The 19,519-nt window shown below is 50.7% G+C and overlaps 1 protein-coding gene across 1 annotated transcript; it reads right to left on the reverse strand.

Annotated features, from left to right (window-relative positions):
* Nucleotides 1-244: 244 nt before the first annotated feature.
* Nucleotides 245-19,500, reverse strand: NAA60 (N-alpha-acetyltransferase 60, NatF catalytic subunit). The gene is made up of 7 exons (XM_064390968.1): nucleotides 19,360-19,500; nucleotides 8,263-8,378; nucleotides 7,039-7,168; nucleotides 5,798-5,894; nucleotides 3,449-3,683; nucleotides 2,545-2,725; nucleotides 245-2,151 (listed from the first exon to the last, which is right to left on the reverse strand). The coding sequence occupies exons 2-6, from the start codon at nucleotides 8,370-8,372 to the stop codon at nucleotides 2,569-2,571; spliced, it is 729 nt and encodes a 242-aa protein (XP_064247038.1). The 5' UTR covers nucleotides 8,373-8,378; nucleotides 19,360-19,500; the 3' UTR covers nucleotides 245-2,151; nucleotides 2,545-2,568.
* Nucleotides 19,501-19,519: the final 19 nt, after the last annotated feature.

The raw sequence follows: 19,519 nt of genomic DNA on the forward strand, positions 1-19,519 counted from the left end.
CAGGTGCAGGAGCAGCTCCCAAGCACAGGCTGTGCCTTAGGAAAACCCACCCATCCTGCAGTCCTGTTGGAAGGGCAGGCTCAGCCCTCACGGAGCTGCTTCCCCTTCCCTGTCCCCCCTCTCCCTGGCTTGGAGCAGCAGCAGCAGCTCCCCCAGGATCCCCCCAGCCCCACAGAAAAGGGTCTGTGGTCACCCAGGGCACAAGCAGCTGGTCAGAGGCGGATTCTCTGCAGGGACAGACAACTCAAAAAAGAGGTTTGGTTTAATTGAAGATGTTTAGCAAGAGGTTCTTCAATAAATAATGGGCTGTGGTGGGGACAGGGCTGACACCTCAGGACAGGGTCGTAGGAAGACACACAGACCAGTCACAGCTCCCCTGGGATGTGCTCGAGTAGCAGAGTTAGGTTGTGTAAGGGACAGGAGGGAAACTGGGGACACAGACACACATCAGCCCCAGGCAGTCAGGAGGGAAGAGCTTCATTCTGGTCCAGAGAAAGCAAGTGCTGAGAAAGAATGGATGTGGGCTGCTAAAGGAACTCAACCAGCAGATGTGTTAAGTAAAAGTGGATAAGCAAAAATACCCCAAACTGGTAACAACTGAGGCTGGAAGGGTGTCAGGGGCCCTGAGGAGGCACTGGGGCTGGGGTGGAGCTGCCTGCCCAGTGCCACTGGCACTGCTGAACTAAAGGGTAGCCAGGGATGACGTGGGATGGAAGAGGCCCACTAGGAGGGCAGCCCTGGCACCTTGGGGCTTGAAGGTGTCAAAGGCTGGGCTTCCCATCACTGCCCTGCTTGACTCCTTGTAAACACCTCTTTACCATTTCTTTGAGCCCCAGAAGGACCAGCACCTCCCAGAGCAGCCTGGTGCTGCTCTCAGACACGAAACATGCCAACCCCTGAGGCTGCCTGCTCTCCAGCCTGGCACCAGTCACAGCAGCTCATCTCCTGCCTCCTTTTATTAGTGAGCTGCCACCCCGGGGCTGGTCACTGCCAGGGCTTTCAGTGCCCATCCAGGCTGAAGGTGCTCCTTGGCTCTTCTGAGGCCCAGCCTGAGCCATGTGCCAGCCCCAGGGCCTGCCCAGCCCCTGGCACAGCTGGCAGTGCCAGCCCATCCAGGCCCTGCTCTGGCATGGGTCCCTCTGTTCCCATCCCACTTACAAAATGAGGCTGGAATAAGGAACATGGTGCTGAGCAGGGGAAGAGCCTTGGCCAGGGAAGGGGATTTGCCATGGGAATAGCGGGGCCCCTGGCCTGGCTGCACATGAGCTACTCAGGGCAGCAATGAGAGAGTGCCCAGCACAGCCAGAGGTGCCCAAAGCACAACACTGAGCAGCTGGGGCGCCTTCCTCAGCAAGGGAAAGCTGTTGTGATCTGTGCTCACATCCCATCCCTCAAGATCCTGCAAAGTCCAGCCTGGTGCCAAGGAAGGGGAGAAGGGCTCTGGACCAGACTCTACACTGCCAGCTCCCCTCCCTGCTACATTCCATCCTGGACAAAGGCAGAAAGATCTATACAGTATAATACATATATATTTCACTATGAAATAGCAATTTCATTCCCTGCCTTCTACTTTATGCATCCTGAATTCTATGCTTCTTTTTACATCACTCCAGAGGGCTGGTGGGGCTGGGTAGTTTCTCATGCGAGGCAGTTGCTCTCCCTGGAAGTCACCCACAGGAGCACCAGCAGCTGATGTGGCAGGACCTAAACATGATTGCCATTCCTCCCTTTCCCCTGCCCCAGCTGCCCCCTTCCCCAGCAACAAGGGCAGCTCTGCCCTGCAGCCAGGGCTCTCCCAGTCCATTGAAGTGGTTGCTCAGTGCAGACCCGTGAACCTCCCTCAGCTGCTCTCAGCAGCTGTGGATGGAGCAGGAGCAGCAGCTGAAGCCCCGACATCGCGCCGTGGGGAGGAGCAAACCGAGGCGAGGGGAGAGGCGGGACGGTGCAGCATGCACACGGAGAGTGACGCCAGGGCCCGGGCTGCCGCGGCCCGGCCCGCCCCCGGGGGGAGCCGGGGCTGCAGCCCCGGGGTGAAGTTCTACCAAAGGTCAGGCCCTGTGGAACAGGCAGTTCCATCCGGGGCTGGGTCACCGGCCAGGAGCTGTCATCACTGGAGCCAGAGCCGGGTGTCAGGTGGAAGGAGAAACAATCCTATGGAAAGAAAAGAGGGCAGATGTTTTAGGGAAACACTTAGGGAAGGTGTGCTGGGGAGCCACTGTCCTAGAAAGATCAGTGCAATGGCACTGGCAGCACTGGGGCCTCCAGTCACTGTGCTGGGACTCTGAGGGCTCAGGAGCTGTGGGTGCCTGAGCTGCACTCTGCTCCAGCAGCTGGGAAAGGAAAGGGACAGCAGGTTCCACCTGCTGTTGGCTTTGGGCTCCAGTAAACTTATTCCCCTTGAAATGAAAGCTGCAGGGGTTCAGCTGCTGGCTGGAGCTGGAGCACAGCCATGCCCAGACACTTCCACAGCAGCAGATGAGCTCAGTCCAGGATGTGTCCCAGCACAGTGGCCGTGGCAGGGAAGGAGCTGTCCCCAGCACCCACCTGCGTTCCCGTGCCCCCGGTCCCTCACATTGTCCGGCTGTACTCGATGCTGCTCTTGGCAGAAATGCCAGACCAGGGCAGGAGGCTGCAGAGGAGGCTCTGGGCTTGTCTGTATATCCTCTGGGGAATGGAGCAGGGGCTCAGGCTGGCCAGCGTGGAGCCAATGTGCTGCAGGTAGTCAGTGGCCACCAGTTAAGGACAGCAACACTCACACTGTAACTCAGCAAAGCACATCCGTCACTCCTGGAGCTGCCCTGCCTGCAGGGACCCCTGACACAGTGGAAGCTGTTCAGCTCAGTCAGATCTGCTCCTGGCTATCACTGCCTCCACCCTTCCATCAAAAGCAGCTCTGCTCTGCCCGGTAAAGGATGGCAGTTTGGGAAGGGAGCTCCAGCTGGTGTGGAAATACCTCCTCTAGGCAGTTCCCTTTGCACTCCACAGGAGATCCTGTGAGGATAGCAATCCCTCCCCCTGCCCAGGGAGGATGGAACTGACCAGCTACACCCAGGAAGGATCAAGTTTCTTCTCCATGATCCATTGACCTGTAACAAATCCCCTCAGTCAGTGTGGGAGCAGCCTGCTGAGATCCAAGCCAGCCCAGGCTCACAGGGGATCTCAGGTCACAGGAAGCAAGACCAAGGGTTTCTCTGCCCTGTTCATGGCTAAATCCTGCACCCTACAAGCCAAAGCACACCCAGAACTTTGGCTTAACACCAGCACTTGCTCTCACTGGCATCCAACTTGCTCCAACCATTCTACACCAAATAACTCTAACATCTCCTTCCTTCCAGCTTCAGATTAAACCCACATCTGAGCAGGTTTCAGTTCCCACATCTACCCACACTCTGCTGTTAACCCCAACCAGGGTTTGGCCTCTGCTCAGCAGCCTGCAGGGAAAGGATATAAGATTGTCCAGGGCGGGTGCCCGCCGTTGATGTACAGGACGTAGGTGAAGCCATCTTTGAGGACCCCTCGGATGGAATAGTAATAGGGCAGGTAGTGGTGCTGTTTAAAGTCTCTGTTTTCATAGAAGTTTATTGCTGTGTTGTTGGTGGTGAGCACGTGCAGGTAGATGGCTTTGCAGTGGTCCTGGGCAGTGGTGGAGATGTGATCTTTCAGACTCTCAAGCAAGAGGGAACCTGTTGAAGGGAAGGCAGCAGGATCACAGTGTGTGTGGGGCCCAGGGATTGCTGCACACACCTGGAGACCCCAAATCCCACCCAGTTCTCACAGAACCTTCTACATGGTTTTCTTACATTGTCCCACCTGTGAGCACAGCTTCAAACCCCAGAGATTTTAAAGACACAAACCTCTGACTCAATAACCCCAAGGATGAGCAGAACTTTGTCAATACTGCTCAACCCCAGCAGAGAACTCCTGGCTTTGGGGAGGTCAGTGACTCATTTTCAATGGTATCACTTCCATCCCATACATGTATTTATTTTAAAGCCATTGGATACAGCAGAGTGTCAAATCAGGACTTCACAAGCAGGTTATTGTATTGTGTCTGCTGAACTTGAATCAAAATCTAAGAACTGCTGGGATTTTAAGATACCTTCTAAGGAGGAGTGGAGACAGTCTCCTCCAGCCTGGATTTGCTGCAGCCAGCACGAAAAACCAGAGAAAGGTTCAGAGGACACTCCAGTCCCAAGAGACAAGGCCTGAGGTTCATCCACACCACCTCAGCATGGCATGAAGGACCCAGCAGAACCTGCATGGGAACCTCTTCCAGCAGGTGTGGTAACACCAGGCTAAAGAATGAGCCTGACTAACACACAGGGAGATGGCTGCTGCTGTTTCACAATCCCCAGGGCCTGCAGGACTCCCTGGAGGACCCACAGGATTTCAGAGCAGAAGTCAACAGCACTGACTTCATGTTCTCTTGATACTTAGTGAGAATCTGTATCAGCCAAGACCAAAAAAAACCACTGAGACATCAACAAAAGAGCAGTTCAATTTTGTTATGAGATATTCCAGTCTTCTACCTCACAGAAATCCAGCTGTCCTGTGGTTTAAGAACAGCAGAGAACTAGAAACCAAACCCTTTTACAAAAATCAGAGCAAATCAGAGCTTTAGTGCTCAGAAGCATGGCTGGAGTGAAGAGCCTCCTGCATGAAAGGCTACAGCTTCAAACACCAATAGGAAAACTCAAGAGAAAAGTCTCAGCAAAAGCAGCAGCAGCTTTTTTTAGGTTGTGTTGCTACAGGTGCAAGCTCAAAGTTTTTGAGAGAGCACAGCAACATGCTGTGCAGATGGAATGGATACAGGAAATACTGACTCTGAAAGGAGAAAATTCCAGCAAGATAGAACTGGGGGAAAAAAATAGGATTTGGAAATTAGGAGGAGACTGAAAACCATCATAATTTTACAGAAAGATCTCTTTACCAGCCTCTGTGATCATTCTGTGCTACCACATCCTTCTTTGTACTGGAAAATCCTCTCCAGTGGCATTTTAATGGAAGGTTTAAACACTGCTCTCACCAAGGACTCTGTGGTCATTTCTTTATGTATCCTCTAAGTTTACACCTCTCCAAACCTGCCTGGGGGAGAAGGGAGGACTTGGAGGTGCTGAGTTATACCCAGATCACTGAAGAGATCCAGGTGTGCACCCCTGGGTCACGCTGCCAAACCTGGCAGATCAGAGATCCACACCCTGCCTGAAACGGCTCCACAAGGGCAGCACTTGGTGACAGAACACAGCTGCTCTGAACAGAGGGAAAGCCTTTCTGACCCCAGCATTTCAAATGGCTGCAGGAGTGCTGCATGTGGCAGCAGACACTCAGAGCTGACTTGTACATTCGAGATCTAATCAGGCACAAGTTACACTATTTTCCAGTTCCCTTGTGGTTTTCTCACAGTTTGTTCTATCTGTTGAAGATGAAAGATTAAAAGCAGCTCTGTTTTCTGCCTCAGGGATCAGACTGCTGATACCCAGAAAGAAAATAATTTCAAACCCTGCTTCTGGGTGAAGTTCTTAGTTTCAGACAGTCCCAGCAGCACCAGTGTCAGTTTTTGGTGTGCTCAGCTGGCTCCTGGGAACAAGACTGACAAAGGCCTGTGCTCTGTGGAAATATTTGCACATTGTGTTGTGCCCACACCAGTAAAACCTCCCAGTGCACCTGCACTGTCCCACCTGCTGGTACCAGTCACAGGTAAGCCTTTCCCATTCCCCAGGGATACTGCAGGAGATACCAGAGCTCCTTCAGTCACACCTGGCCATACACCAACAGCTGGCACTGAGCAGCATCTTACCTATTCCATGTTTTCTGAACTCCTTCACCACTCCAAGACTTAGGATGTAAGCAACTTGAGTGTCCACAGGAAAATTGGAAGCTAGGATATCTCCATCCTGCATAGAGATAGGACAGGATTTTTAATAGGGTACCTGGGGAGGGGAACAGGAGAAAGCAAGAACCCTGTACTGGAACTCCTGAAAACAAGGCTGAAGCAGGAAACTTCTCTTAACTGAACAGTCTTAGCTGAAGCTTTTGGGATGGAAGTTAAAATATCCAAGCATGGGGCTATTCCTATTTTCACATCATCCTCCCAGAGGCAGAACACAAACCATGCTATTTCCTACTATGTACATTATTTGTGGGTTAGGGACAGAACATGCTTGCTTTCCTTACCAGAAGGATTCAAAGTGCCATTTCTGGAGCCACCCAGCAGTGTTTAGATCAACCCAGCAAGTCCTTGTGGCCTGCAAGCTGCACCTGAGCTGTGTCAGCTGGGGAGGACAAGGAGCACATTCCACAGGCCCAACTGCCCAGAGCAGTGCCTGAATAAACCCTTGGCTTTCAGCTTGTCTGCAACAGGAGCCTTTTGGAGAAGTTGCTGAAAATGCAACTTCTGACTTGGATGAGCCTTGAGAAGAAGCCAGACAGCTGAGGTGAGGAGACCCATGTGCTACTCTGTGCATGCTGGTTTATTGTTTAACCACACCACTGAGGGCCTTCCAGGAGTCAGGCACTCCCTGCACTGCCCCTGCTTTTTTCAGTGCTCTTCTCCCATGCTGTCTTCACTGACCATCTCTTCTTTCCCTCTCTGCTGCACTGCACTGCCTCTCCTGGCCTCCAAGCTCTGTTATCTCTGAAGTCCAAGCTCTCTGCAGAGAGGTTACCTCCCCTCAGGGCTTGGGACAGGGACTGTGTAAAGGGAAGAGTTTCTGCAGGGAAGAGTACAGCTAACCCAGTACAGCCAAGGAAGCATTTAAGAAAAAAAGAGTTTTGTGCTCTCACAGCTACACCAGCCATGGCAGGGATTAGCCTGCAGGTTCTGATCCCTCAGCTCCCCATGGGGGCCATGCCCAGCAGGAAGAGCTTCTGTGGTGCCACACAGCCCCTCACCCCTGCTCCACTGTGCTTCATTCCTTAAATAACTGAGACCAAGTGTCTGAGCAGGGCAGGGAAAAGCCCCACCCCAAAGAGGTGCCATCCCCACTCCCCACAGCAGGGGTGGGTTCTGTCCTGCTGCAGCCCAGGGTAGTCACATACCTCTTTGTGAACCTTGGTCCTGCTCTTGATCTCTGCCACTATCATCCCCACGATGGAGCCTCTGTACGTGGCTGCCAGGGAAAAGAACTTCTTGTTGGAGGTGATATCTCGGTACCATGAGTCAGGGTACCTGGAAGGAACCAGAAACAGCAACGTCTGGGGATGCAAAGCCCATGGGATCAGGCATCAGGTGCTCCTCAACTGGAAACAGTTGTTGCATCCCATTTAGTGCCATGGGTTCTTTCATCATGTAATGGCCTCCTGCCTTGCTAAGAGAATCACATTTTCAGCTCACAGTCTTTGCCCAGAGCTTTCACATCCATCTTTAGCAAGTTATTTTTAAATGCAAGATCCATCTGCCCTCATCCAAGAGCGTAAGGATCTCATTAATTTGATACATATGTAAAAAAATGCTGCATATTGATAGGGAAAAAAATTATCACACCACCAGCCTCCAGTTCTCCTCCTCCTTCTGCAGCTACTAAAGGGAAACTACTTTATGTTCATTTATTTCCAAATGAGAGTTCAGCATGTCTTGCCTTTAAAAGAAATCTACAAACTCAAAATATTATGAATGCTTTTGCTGATTAGTTACATTTTATTCAATCTTAATTATAATCTGCTAGAATCCTCTATGAAGCTAAGGTTAAAAATCCATGAAGTCTAGAGCTGTGGTTTCCCTGGATGCTTCAGGCCAGAAATCTGTCAGTGTCCCCCAGAAAAGCTCCTGTGCTTGTGCAGCCATGGGCATTGACCAAGAGTGGTTTTGGGGAGCTGGCCTGGGGCAGGCTGAGATCAGCAGAGCTCCCAGGGAAGCCCTGCTCAGCCGCCCCAGGACATTGAGAGCACCCCCTCAGTGCCAGCTCAGTGCAGCTCTGGGGGTGCTGTCCCAGCACCACGCTCCAGGACACAACTTCCTTTCATAAGCACAGGGATGCTGTCCTTTTTCCTGCAGGTGCTGCCCTTCCCCACCACATCCAGTCTTTCTCAAGAAGCTGATCCCTCCCTTCAATGACAAAGCCCATTGTCCTGCCCAAATGCACACACAGGAAGTTTCTAGTGACTCCAGTATGCTGCAGGACAGGCAGCAAAGGACCTTTAACACCACCAGCACCGCAGTGCACAGAACATTCCCAGCCTGCTGCTGTCCTGGCAGCAGCTCTGAGGCCACACAGAGCTGGAGCAGTGCAGGCTGACCCCATTAGTCCCAAAGCAGGCACGTACTCTATAGGGAACCAGTCTCCACAGAGCTGCTTCACCGTGTCTATGTCATCGTGGCACAGCAGGCGCAGGTTCACATCCCTCAGTGCAGTCGGGGGCACCTCCTCTGTCATTCACGCCTGCAGGGGAAGGAAGCAGAGCAGAGCTGGAACACAGGGCTGATCCAACAGCACCGGGAGGGGCTTTTAGGGACAAAGGAATTCCCCAGGAAAGTGAGTTTTCAGGGGAGGTGAAGCAAAACAGAGCAACACTGACCTGAGGAGGAACTCAAAGCTGGGCTGGCCGTGGGACAAGCCCAGCTGCAGCTGAGCCTGACCCATCCCTCCAGCCCCATATCCAGGCACATCCTGATCCTGGGAGCACAGTCTGGTGACTCTGTGTGCAAGGAGCACGTGGCCACCAGCCCTTCCAAAAAGAGCATTAAATGAGCCAACAGTGTGCCAAGTGTACCTTATGTTGCATGGAGCTCTTCAAACATCCGTGCAGCACCAACATTTTGTTAAAACAAAACTGAACAAACAGCTTAAAAAGGAAGCACTGCTGGAGAACATTTAGAAAGTCCTCTTGCACAACCCTGCCATCTCCAGTGAGTACATATGCAGAGGATTCCATCTCTTTAAAATGTCCATTTTGTTTAACCTGTGCTGGTGAAATGAGATCTATTTTCATCTCCCCTTGTTCCTGTGTGCCACAGCTCCCCCAGCCCAGCACAGAGCACTCAGATACAGAAATCCCAGGACACCTTTTCTCCATAGCCCTGCCACGAGGTGCTGAGCACGAATAGAACACTTGCTGCAATGTCTTCAGCCTTTTTTAACAAGCACCAGGGGGAAAGAAGCAAGTGATAGCTAAAGTGGTTGTAAAAGCATTTGCAGCACTGATGGATGACTGGAGAACACATTTTAGGCACGACCAAGCCCCACGTGAGACAGACAAGGTGAGTGGAGACAGGAGGAGTCGTTTCCCTCATCTCTCTCACTCCGACCCTCTGAGGTAAAAGAACCAGACCAGAATGCAAATTTAAAAAACCAAAGCCACCACCCTTAACAAAAACAAATTACTTAAAATTTTACTTTCTTTTTCTAATTTTAAGAGTCTCAAGTCTTGGTTTCAAAGTGCCAAGTTATAAGGGAAAAGCTGCACAGAGGAATGTTTGTCTATGCCCTCTGTGAAAAGGGATGCTCAGCTCTCCAGTGTTCTTGATTTAAAGCTCAGAGCTCAAGGAGGAACAGACTTAAACACACTCCCCTTTGGACTGCATATGCCATTTGAGCAGCTTCAACACAAATATTGTAACTGGCAAAGCTGCAATTGCCAGTTTGGGCAATTTTAGGTTGCCAAACTTACAATTTAGCCATTAATTATAAATGATTAAGTTACTGAACATTCTTGGACAAGCTCTCAAGCACATGGTGGGATTCCCTGGGTGTCCTGTGCAGGGCCAGGAGTTGGACTCTGACCCTGATGGGTCCCTCCCCTTCAGCATATTCTATGATTCCACTCTGCCAGTTACAGTCACTCTGTATGGAAATGGATCATTTGTTCCTCTCCAAAGAATTCCTTAAAAAGCATCACAGCTATTTTCCAGCCTGTTCCAGGACTGTGGCTGCCTGTTTACTTGAGCAGCACACAGCATTCACAGTCAGTCCAGGTGCCAGTTTTAAAACAACTTAAGCCCCTACATAACCTGCACTCCTTGCTGCCTTTACAACTCTTACACTCCCAGAACTGGCTGGAGCCCTCAGAGGCCAGACTTGGAATCTGTATCCTGTCTCAGTGGTGCACACACTCCCCACCCCCTGCCTCTGGTGACCTTGTAAAAGCCTCAGCTTCACCGCATGGGACCCTGAAGAAAGAAGGACAAACATTTGCTGGCTGAGGCTCATCTGACCCACACCACTGGTTTGGGATGCTGTGGACCCCAGTTTCACCCCCCAGCCCTGCTGAACCCTTTGCTGAGCCATTTCTGAGCTGTGACACACCACAGGATCGCTTCTCTTGCAAAGTTTCAATGCCCCTGTAAGGGAACACCCCTTCTCAGCATTAATAAATCAGAGAGAAATGAAACCACCATGCCAGAGCCACGGCTTTGCTAATGAGTAGAAAAGGCAGGGCAGCACAGGACACATTCCTGTGAGGATTAGTCCATGTGTATTTAACAGCATGTTCTCAAAGAGCTGGGCAAGCATTACGCATTATCCTGGAGCTGAAGCCAGCCTCCATCAAGTAATCCATGACTGTTTTGTTGAACAGGATAATCTCCCTCCCCTCAAATTCAGACACCCACGGCTGGTTGTGTTTGCAGGGACTCAATCCAGATGCTCCAGCACATTTAAAGGACATTTGGGACACCCATCTGGCACAGTGTCCTGCCACTGGGGCTTAGGAGAGCAGAGCTGTGCCCCTTCCTCCTGGCTGGAGGAGCTGTGGGAAGTGGCTGCTATGAGCAAGAGAGAAGAAATTCCAGGCAAATCAATTCCCTTAATGACCAGGTGACAGCCTCGGGGTCTTCTGGATACCTGGAAAACCCCCAAGAGCAGGTCCTGGCCCTGGGCACAGCCTGTAGCAATGCTGTCCTCAGCACAGCCAAAGTCTTGAACTCAAGGCCCAGCCAACACAGTGACCTAAGTATCACCTTTAGAGTCAACTTAAGAGGACAAAATACAAGTTTGAAAGCACAAAATAAAACAAAAATAGTATTAGTGTAAAGCAAAACCCTGAAAGTTAAAAGGCCTTTAGGAGTTTGGTGGCAGCAACACTGACAACACAAGTTCTGACTTTTGAGACCAAAAGGTGGCTACTGTGAAGCCAAATGCAGGCTCCAGGGGTTAATTCAAGGGTGTCCATGGCCACTTTGGAAAGCCAGAGTGAAGTTATCTTATTTCTTTTAATATCTTTTTCTCAGGTGGCAGCCTTTGGTTCACACGATGGCCACGGTCTGGGAGGCGATGTGGCCAACACCACCCACTGCCCCCCTCCTGGGGACACAGTGACCTCACCCTTCTGTCCAAACAGGAAGCACTTCAGCAGGATTAGAAAATGAGCCAACATTTCATATTTTATTTAACATTTCATGCTTACAAAGGGATACTGCAGATAAACATTTGAAAAAGCTCTGAGGACACCCTCTTAGAAAATACTGCAGTCAGGAGCAAGTAGAACTAGAAACTGAGCATTTAATTCCTTTTCTTACCTAAAACTTGCAGATATTAATGCATAACACATTCATTTCAAAAATACAGGAAAGCATAAAAGTTTTAAGCATTGTGACTAGTTTTCTGTCTTGCTCTATTGAAACAAATCTAGCAAAATGTTTTGGCCTCAAGTGAATTGGGTAGCTCAAAGGAGCCTGTGAAATTGTTATGACAACATTTAGCAGCAATAGAAGTTAGATGAAAAGAAATAGTAAATGCATCACTAAATAAGCCATCTTGACATAATTTTAATCTAAAGTACATTGTGAGGCCTGAACTTGCTATTTAAAAATGATGTCATAAATGTTCAGCATCAATAGCTGTAGCTGTAACGAACAGCATTTCACAGCTGTGCCTAAGGGCAGCAGAGCCCCTGGCTGCAGCACTGGCCCTCCAGGGCTGTCCCTGCTCACTCAGCAGCATGGAGCCAAGCACAGGCCAAGCCCTTCCCACCTCCAGAGCTGGGGAGAAGGAGCAGCTCTTGTTTAGAGCCAGTGCAGGAACAGGTTCTTTACACGGGCCAGATGCTTCACAGCTAAGACACCTCAGCTCAAGCTCTTCTCAAGAGCAGGAGGTTTTCATCCCTCTTAGAGCTCCTGTATTAAAAAAAAAAATCATAATAAAATCTACATAAGATCACACTTCTAGAGAGACAGGCAGCCATACAGAACCAGCACTCTCAATCCAGCAGGGTGCTCAAATGAAGGATAAAGCCTGATGCTTTGGCAGACAGCTGCTTAAATGTGTCTGAAAATCCCTTCAGCACTTCCATACCTACAAAAACCTGGCCAAGTGGTTCTACAAGTTGAGATTTCCCTTGTTTAGCACTGTTAGACATGTTTTAACAATGTTTTTGCCTTGTGCATCCTACAAAAATTAGTTGGATTTCACCAGCAAACAAGATGCTGGTTTCATTAATTTTTATTTTGACTTTAGCTTCCAAGCAGATAAACTCATGAAATTCCCAAATAAAAATTTTATCATCTAGCAACAAATATCACTGAATTTCCTAGCAGGATAAAAGCCAGGTAACCTTGGTTTGACTAAAGTCAAACAAATAGCAACTAGGACTGTTTACAACTCTAATTCCCAGCTAGGGAGGTACTGACTTTCAATTTAGTGTTCACACAAAAACCAAAGTGAAGGAATCCTCTTCATTTGCAGAAACAAAGCTGGATTAAAGTTCATCGATATCTTTTACTTTATGTAAAAGCTAATTGAGATCAATTCATCCTACAGAAAGCAGCAGAGCTGCAGGGAAGAATAAAGAGAGGCCCTGGCAGGCTGTGTGTGTTCATACATGGGTGCCACAATTGAGGCAGCATTGTCCCTTCAGGCACACCCAGCCAGGTGTCCCAGCACCCCCAGCAGCAAACAGTGCAGATCCTCAAAGACTCAGGATGAAGATTTTCACCTTCAGGAATTCAAAGCATTCACTCTGTGCACACTTCTGCTGGATTATTAAGGATTATCTGCTACCCTTCCACAGAAGGAAAAGATTAAGTTCCTGCAGATGACTCCCAAGGACACACCACGAAGGGGCTGTCCCAGAGGAAGGGCAGTGACACCAAACAACCCCCTGGGCACAGGGAGGGGGCTGGCCTGTCCTGTCAGCCCCTGCCCAGCACTGCAGGACATGTCAGTGCCCCTACTTCACTTTACAGACACTCCCTGCACACAGGGACAGAGATGGATGTCCTGGTGCCTGGTTCCCTCACACCAGAGGTGCTGCTGCAGTGTCACCACCAAATCCTTGTTTGCAACGCCAGCCACCATCTGGACAGTCCTCAGATCCCGCCAACACAAGATGTGCAGGAAAGAAAATTAATAACATTTAGCATCCTCTCTCACTTGTAAGTAAATAGGATCAACCAAAGCTCAGAGAGAATCTGAAAGCTACCAAAATGCAGGATTTTAGCTGTGACTGATCACCACAACACCCAAACCAGCCACAAAGTCTGCTGTTGTCTTCCAGAGCACGAGCAGGAATTTTCACAGCTATAAGTCTCTACCTTGTGCTGTCTGGCACTGGGGATTTGATTTATATTAAACCATTCAGTCTGGACCAGTCTAATTCCACAAAGCAGTACAGATTTCCCTGCTGCATTTCATTTTCAGCTTACTGTGTTTTTAGGTTACTGGTCTCGCAGGGAATGCTCCACACACACACCTCTGTCACCAAGCTCCTTTCATTTAATACAATGAAAGTGCAACTGGATTTCAAAACATCGTGGATTCATTACTAAGAATCTCAAAGAGGCACTTCCAGGACTTAGGGCAACGTTATCCAAGCAACAGGAGCCAAATTTTTAAAGATATTTAAATACTTGGCTTGACAGCTTCTCAGTGCTGCTTCAAGCACAGTCATAGAATAAAACAATGTAGGTTGGAAAGACCCTTTGGGGTTTAAGCCAACTCAGATCAGGTTGCTTAGACCCACATAAAGTCAGTGAGAAGCAAATCTCTTCACCCTGCCTGGAATCAGACCAGTCCCTTTGGACCTAAAGGCACAACTGGAAGGTGGGACATCAAATGTGCTGCCTGCAGCAAGACCCCCAGCTCTGCCAGTGTGCAATGCAAGCACACCTGGCAGGGCATTTGTTACACTCTGCTCATCCATTTAATGCTCCTGCTCCTTCTAGGAGTGCCACACGGGTTCATTTGGGACAGGCAGCACACAGACCCCACAAGGCAGAGCTCCCCTCATTCCTGCTTCGTTAAGCAAACCCCCAGAGCCCAGGGTCACACACTGAACACTGGCTGTTCCACCTCCATCCTGTACACAGCCCATCCCACAGGAGTGCTGCCTGAACTGCCAGCACTTCCCTCCCTGCACCAGCAGAAGCTTGGAGTGAGTGAGATTCTTAATGAGGAATCTGGGACAAAATGACTGATTCTGTGCCTTGGTCTGAAAAATACACAGTACCATGGGTGGAAGCAGGCCCTGATTATGTGACTTCACAACAGCCCAGAACACCTTTTGATCCATGTTTCTCTACCTTTCCTACCAGAATCAAAAGCACTGAGCCCCTCGTGGGCCCCAGGTCACTCAGGGGTGTGCACTAGCTCAATATTGGAGCTCCCCAATATTTAAATTCCTTCAACAGCAGCTTCTTTCTGTGCAGAAATGCCCTCTGAACCACCTGCCCTGGCACAGCTCCCCTGGCTGCCACATGAGGAACACACCAGGTTAATCCAGCCCTGCCATGTGGATCCCATCTGCCCCAAAGCACATCCCAAGCACTAATGGGATCACTCTGGAGAAAGGAGTTTGTCAGTGCCTGGACTTTCTTGTCCAGTAAATCCTCCCAGGGCAGTGTGCTTGACTAGCACCCACAGTGGAGGAGGGCAACACTCAGTGAGCTCGGGGAAGAAGGTGGTGTAAGGAAAGCTGAGCTCACCTCAGCCCCAGGAGGCTGTGGGGTAACCTTGGGCTGAGATGAGACATCTGCACCACTGAATTGTCAGGTGTCCTGAGCCAATTAATAATCACAGCTTCCTGAGAGGGCTACACCAACATGGCAGGAGCATACACACAGCTGAGCCCAAAGTGTAACAGCTGGACAATTTTACTTTACAAATTTACTTTAAAAAAGTAAATTTTGAAGGAAGCAAAGCAGGCTTCAAAGTGTGTACTCCTTCCTGAGCACACAGAGACCAGGAAGAGGCACCTGGATTTGGATCCATCCATACACTGCCATCCCTGTGCTCAGCTTCTGCTGTGATTTCAGCATGTTGCTGATCAATCAGACTCCCACCTAACACCAAATACACCAAACAAGTCAGTGGATTTTACACCCTCCTCGTGTGGAACAGCTACAAGAGCTTGGCCAGAGCTCGTTGAACTCTGACAGCCAGGAAGGCAGCACTGTCACCCACAGCCTGGGAAATCATCCTGGCACTCAGCCCTCCTCCTGAAGACTCACCCTAGATGGCCCAGACGATTTTCCCTCAGCTCTGAAATTCTGAAAACACTGTTCTAAGAACAGATTTGTGCCTTGTCTAGAGCTCCACACAATTTTCCACTCTGCCCTCATTGAGGTGTGCACACCACAGCACTGAAAGCCTCCAAGCCAAACACCCAGCATCACTGTCACTGACACCTTGGCCCCCTGCCATGAAGGATCTGGATTTGAAACAGTCCCCAAAAGGATATTAAAAAGTGAGAAGGCAAAATGTACTTCTACCTGTGCAGCAAGCAGTGGTTATTTATTAGAAATAAAGAACACTTACTGTTAGTGAAAATCCTTTTATACCCCTGATCTTCTGCACACTCGGAGCTGGACTTGTCAGACTTCCAGCAGCAGAAATCATTAATGTTTTGTATGTGGGTCACTTTCTGGGCTGTTCTTTCACCCTACAGCTCTGGAAACATTACTGGAGCCGTGCATTTCACAGGCCCCAAAGGAAGTGTCTCTAAAGCACACTGCACAAGGCCTGGCTTCCTGCTGCCCCAGATACAGCAATTCCTCTGGGGAATGGAAAACAAGAATCTCTAAGAAGGTTTTGCTGTTAAATCTTTTCTTGTTAAGACGAGGAAGGGAAAATCTGCTTTGTGACAGTGGCACAGTGGGGAGCTCAAACCCAAGGGTCACAGAAGAGGCACACTGGCAACAAGATCCTGCCTGGAGGGGAGATTTAATACACAGCAAGTTTCCTCTTCCTGCAAAAAAAACCAAAAAAAAAACAAAAAATCCCCAAGCAATCCATCACACCTGCAGGCCTGCTGCCCTTTCTGGATTGGAATAAACAGCCACACGGAAAATGTAGTGACTGAAACCACAGCAAGAAATGCAGCCTACAAACCCCTGGGGAAGGGAATTTGAGGCTGCCTCCATTTCCTACACACTGTCCTCATTATGGAGCAGCATCGACAAAACCCAGCCCCTCCACCTACACCCCCACAGGAGACACCAACACAACTGTCCAGAGGTTGCTGCAAACAAGGGGCCTTAAAATAAAATACATTTTGAAAATGCTTGAAAAGAACATTCCTTCCTCAGTTGTAAGACGAGTGCCCCAAAGTTAACACCTCTCCAAGATCCCAACTTTAAAATGTGAGCCAAAATGGCTTCCTTTCCTTTCCTTTCCTTTCCTTTCCTTTCCTTTCCTTTCCTTTCCTTTCCTTTCCTTTCCTTTCCTTTCCTTTCCTTTCCTTTCCTTTCCTTTCCTTTCCTTTCCTTTCCTTTCCTATGAGACTCTCAGGTTCAACTCAAAAACTCCACTGCTGCTGTTCTAAACTAACAACATTCCAAATGGATTCTGGCACAGCTGTCTGCTCTGACAGCCACAGCAGTAAGTTGAGAAGCAGAAATTAAAAGCTTTAATAAAAGTTGATGTTGGCAAACGGAGCAGCCCCTGTTCCTGCCTCTCTGCAGGGTGGAAGGTGGGTGGGGGGACAGAGTGAAACACGAAGCTCCAAAGGACTCTTTTAGCAGCAGTGTGCACTGAAGCCCCAGGGCTGCTGTGCCAGGTTAAACCCAGGAAGGGAGGAGTGATCCCACTGAGAGAGGCTTTGGAGAGCACTCGGCTTCCAGCTTGCAGACAAGGTGCAGGTCTAAGGCAGATCCTTTCTGCTGTCACTCTGAGCATCAATCGTTCTTTAAAAGCACCTGAACACGTCAGGGAAGGGAATCCTGCCCAGCCCAGCAGCCCGGGAGCAGCAGGAAGGCAGAGCTGCAGGATTTGTGACTCAGCCCTGCCAGGAGGGGCCTGAGCTGGCCCTGCCATTGCTCGGGTATTCACAGCAGTGCTGCACCCTGAGTCAGCCTCGGCAGCCTCAGCCTCACCTCTCACTCGTGAATTGCACCGGGAGTGGCTGGGGTGGGGCCAGAGAGTGCAAAGGAGGCAGGAAATGAAATGAGGGGTGGCTTTTGGGGTGGCAGGAGCTGCTCAAATCAGCTCTGAGCCCAGCACTGACTCACAGACCACACAGGCCCAGCCCCTGTACTCAGAACACCCCAAAAAACCCCATCCCCACATGTAAATAAAGATCAGCCTTACTGGCAAAGAAATAACACCAGACTTTGGTAATGAAAATAAGTGCACGTGCTCTGTTATGGCTCTTTGGCTGAAGAGCATTCTCTGAATTCACTGGCAGCTCCCACAACGTTTCACCACACCCAGCTCCAGTGTGGGCAGCAGGAGTCAGGATGACTGACACTGGCTTGGGAAAAGAAGTGAAAATGAAGAATGCCACGGGTTTTCAGAGGCATCCACAGCACAGCCCCTTCAGAGGAGTCAGACACCAGAAGCCAATTTGCCCTAAGCACATCAAACAATCTGCTGAGAGAAACAGCAGCAGCTTCAAAGAGCAAAAATATATTGTCCCAGCACCAGAACAAATGGCTCCTCCTTTGCCACCAGGTGTGGAAGCACTAATTAGAGCAGTTTACAAGGTGTAACAGAATCACTTTTTAACCTGCCAGAGAAAACCTTCTGCTTTAAAAGCCTGGTGCCTGTCAGTGCTTCTGAGGGGGATGAGGCTGCTCAGTTTGTCGTGTAAATGAGCTTTCACGTTAATTACCACACACTGGACAGACCCAGCAGCTGGGTTTTGGGGGTTTTCTTTTGGTTTGTTTTCTTTTTCACCTCACTTGTGAGACGCCTGCTAGAGTTTATTCCAACAGACAACTGGATAATCTGAAAACACACCATGCTCTAGTGCTCCCAAGGGCCCTCCATAAAGACTTCTGAGGATACTAACCTGGACTAAGGAGAGTGTGAGGCAGATTAAAAGAAATTAATTACAGGAATAAATTAGATTAAAATCATTTAGGATTAATCCATAATGAAAAGAGCATTCAGCAGGTTCATAACATCTGGCTGGAAGAGGAAAGGAGCAGAAATGCAAAAGTGGCTGAAGATCCTTTGGGACAGGGCACAGACCCCCAGGATGGTGAAATCTAAAGCTACTGGCAGCTGCAGAAAGCTCCCACAATGCCAAAAACCAAGTAGACTATAAGCTGGTGGATAAGAAAAGGGACTGGAGCTTGAAGGAATGCAAACTTCGTTGAGCACAGCAAGGGGGAAAGCACCCACGCTCACAGTGAGCACATCTGTGGCCCAGCAGCAAGGAGGAACCAGCAGCACAGAGAGGGGCAAGATCCACCTGAAAGGGGCTGCTCTGAGCTGGTGCAGGTGTTTAACGCCTCTGCGTCTGTGAATGAGACAGCACAGGGAAGGAAACGCGGCCAAGGGTCAGGAGCTCGGCAAGATCGCCCAGAGCGGGCTGGGACTGCAGAACCGGGGAAAACCGGCAGGCACAGAGCGCCGAGCTCAAACCGACCGCGGCGCCGTAAACAAACACTCGGGCAGCGGGACACGGAAACCGCCTGGCGCCTGGAACCGAGAGGGAGCGCCCGAGACACGGTACAGCTCCGGGCTGGGCACCGCCGGGAACACCGGGCCCGAACTGCCAGGGAGCACCGGGCCCGAACTGCCCCCGAACACCGGGCCCGAACTGCCCCGGGAGCACCGGGCCCGAACTGCCCCGGGAACACCGGGCCCGAACTGCCTGAGGGAACACCGGGCCCGAACTGCCCCCGAACACCGGGCCCGAACTGCCCCCGGGAACACCGGGCCCGAACTGCCTGAGGGAACACCGGGCCCGAACTGCCTGAGGGAACACCGGGCCCGAACTGCCCCCGAACACCGGGCCCGGCCGCGCGGCGTTCCGGCCTTCCCCGGGGAACCCGCCGCGAAGGAGCAGGACACGGGGACGGACACAGGCGATGACAATGGCGCCCAACTCCCCGTTACCGGGACGGACGGAGCACGGCCCCAGGGCCGGACTGGGCCGGGTTGCCATGGCAACCGCGCCAGGCCCGGCCCGGGACAAATCGCCATGACAACGCCAGCCCCCTTCCCCAGCACAGAGACGCCCCCCAAGCTCTTCCCCGCTCACCTGGGAGGGGCGGCGGACGCGCCCTCAGCACATCCCGGGCGGCGGAACCGGACGGGGAGCGCCGGGCACGGACAGCGGCGGCACTTCCTCAACCGGGCACCGCGCAGTAACGCGCCGCCCCATTGGCTGCCCGCGGGGCACGTGGCCACGGGCGCCGCGC

Source organism: Passer domesticus, chromosome 15, assembly GCF_036417665.1.
Source record: "Passer domesticus isolate bPasDom1 chromosome 15, bPasDom1.hap1, whole genome shotgun sequence".
NCBI lineage: Eukaryota > Metazoa > Chordata > Aves > Passeriformes > Passeridae > Passer > Passer domesticus.